We start from the raw sequence: 766 nt of genomic DNA on the forward strand, positions 1-766 counted from the left end.
CAGATGTTTTCCTGTCACGTCGTGAGTAATTGCGTTTTGTTTTCTGGTACACAGGATTAAATCCCAAACCCAGAAATGAGGAAGGTTTTGTGCGTGGAGCCTGTCATTTTCATCTACATGTTTGCGTCTTCCTTGACAAGCCCGCTGGTGCAGCAGTTCATCTACCGGCGGCTGTGGGAGGAAGAGTACAACTCCACTTTCGTAAGCGATAGCAATGCCAGTTACTGTGAACAGAATAAAAGTAGCCCGACTTATATCAAGCAGAAGGTAAGAGGGGAGAAAAAAATCCGATTGTAAATAAACTTGCAGCCATTAGGTGCTGTCTCAACGTAACCTCCTCTTATATAACCTTACTTAACCTTTTATATATAGAAAAGCGGTAGTTTTGTAAACTGCTGTCACGTTACTGTCTCATTGCTCTTGTGTTGCGCTGTAGGTAGTTGTAGTGCTTTAAAGACAAAGATTTGTCTCCAGGAAGATGCTGAGGTAAATTCATATTTTAACAGGAGTTGAAAATCATCTCAGAGTATTTGGCCCAAATTGGCATTGGCCTGACATTACAATGGGTACCGCTGAAGGCTTCTCCTTCCAGCAGGAGTTGTGCATGTGATTATGAGCCATCAGTTGTCTCTGTGACTTCCAGTGTTCTCTGTAACTATGTAAACTTTAGCAAATGTCCTGTAATTTTCAAGAATAAGATCTAGCTTGGAATACGTTTATTTGAGAGGAATTAAAAGTATGAAGGGGGGGGGGGGGGTAAGATAAA

At 41.8% G+C, this 766-nt stretch overlaps 1 protein-coding gene across 1 annotated transcript in view; it reads left to right on the forward strand.

Annotated features, from left to right (window-relative positions):
* The first annotated feature begins 57 nt into the window (after positions 1-57).
* SLC46A3 (solute carrier family 46 member 3) overlaps positions 58-766 on the forward strand; it is an 11,492-nt gene continuing 10,783 nt past the window's right edge. Inside the window, exon 1 of the mRNA XM_009290221.2 lies at positions 58-267. Coding sequence (XP_009288496.1) covers positions 76-267 — 192 coding nt within the window. The 5' untranslated portion in view covers positions 58-75. The remainder of the gene's footprint in view (positions 268-766) is intronic.

The sequence above is a fragment of the Aptenodytes forsteri genome, unplaced genomic scaffold, assembly GCF_000699145.1.
Source record: "Aptenodytes forsteri isolate BGI_AS27 unplaced genomic scaffold, ASM69914v1 Scaffold155, whole genome shotgun sequence".
NCBI classification, from domain to species: Eukaryota; Metazoa; Chordata; class Aves; order Sphenisciformes; family Spheniscidae; genus Aptenodytes; species Aptenodytes forsteri.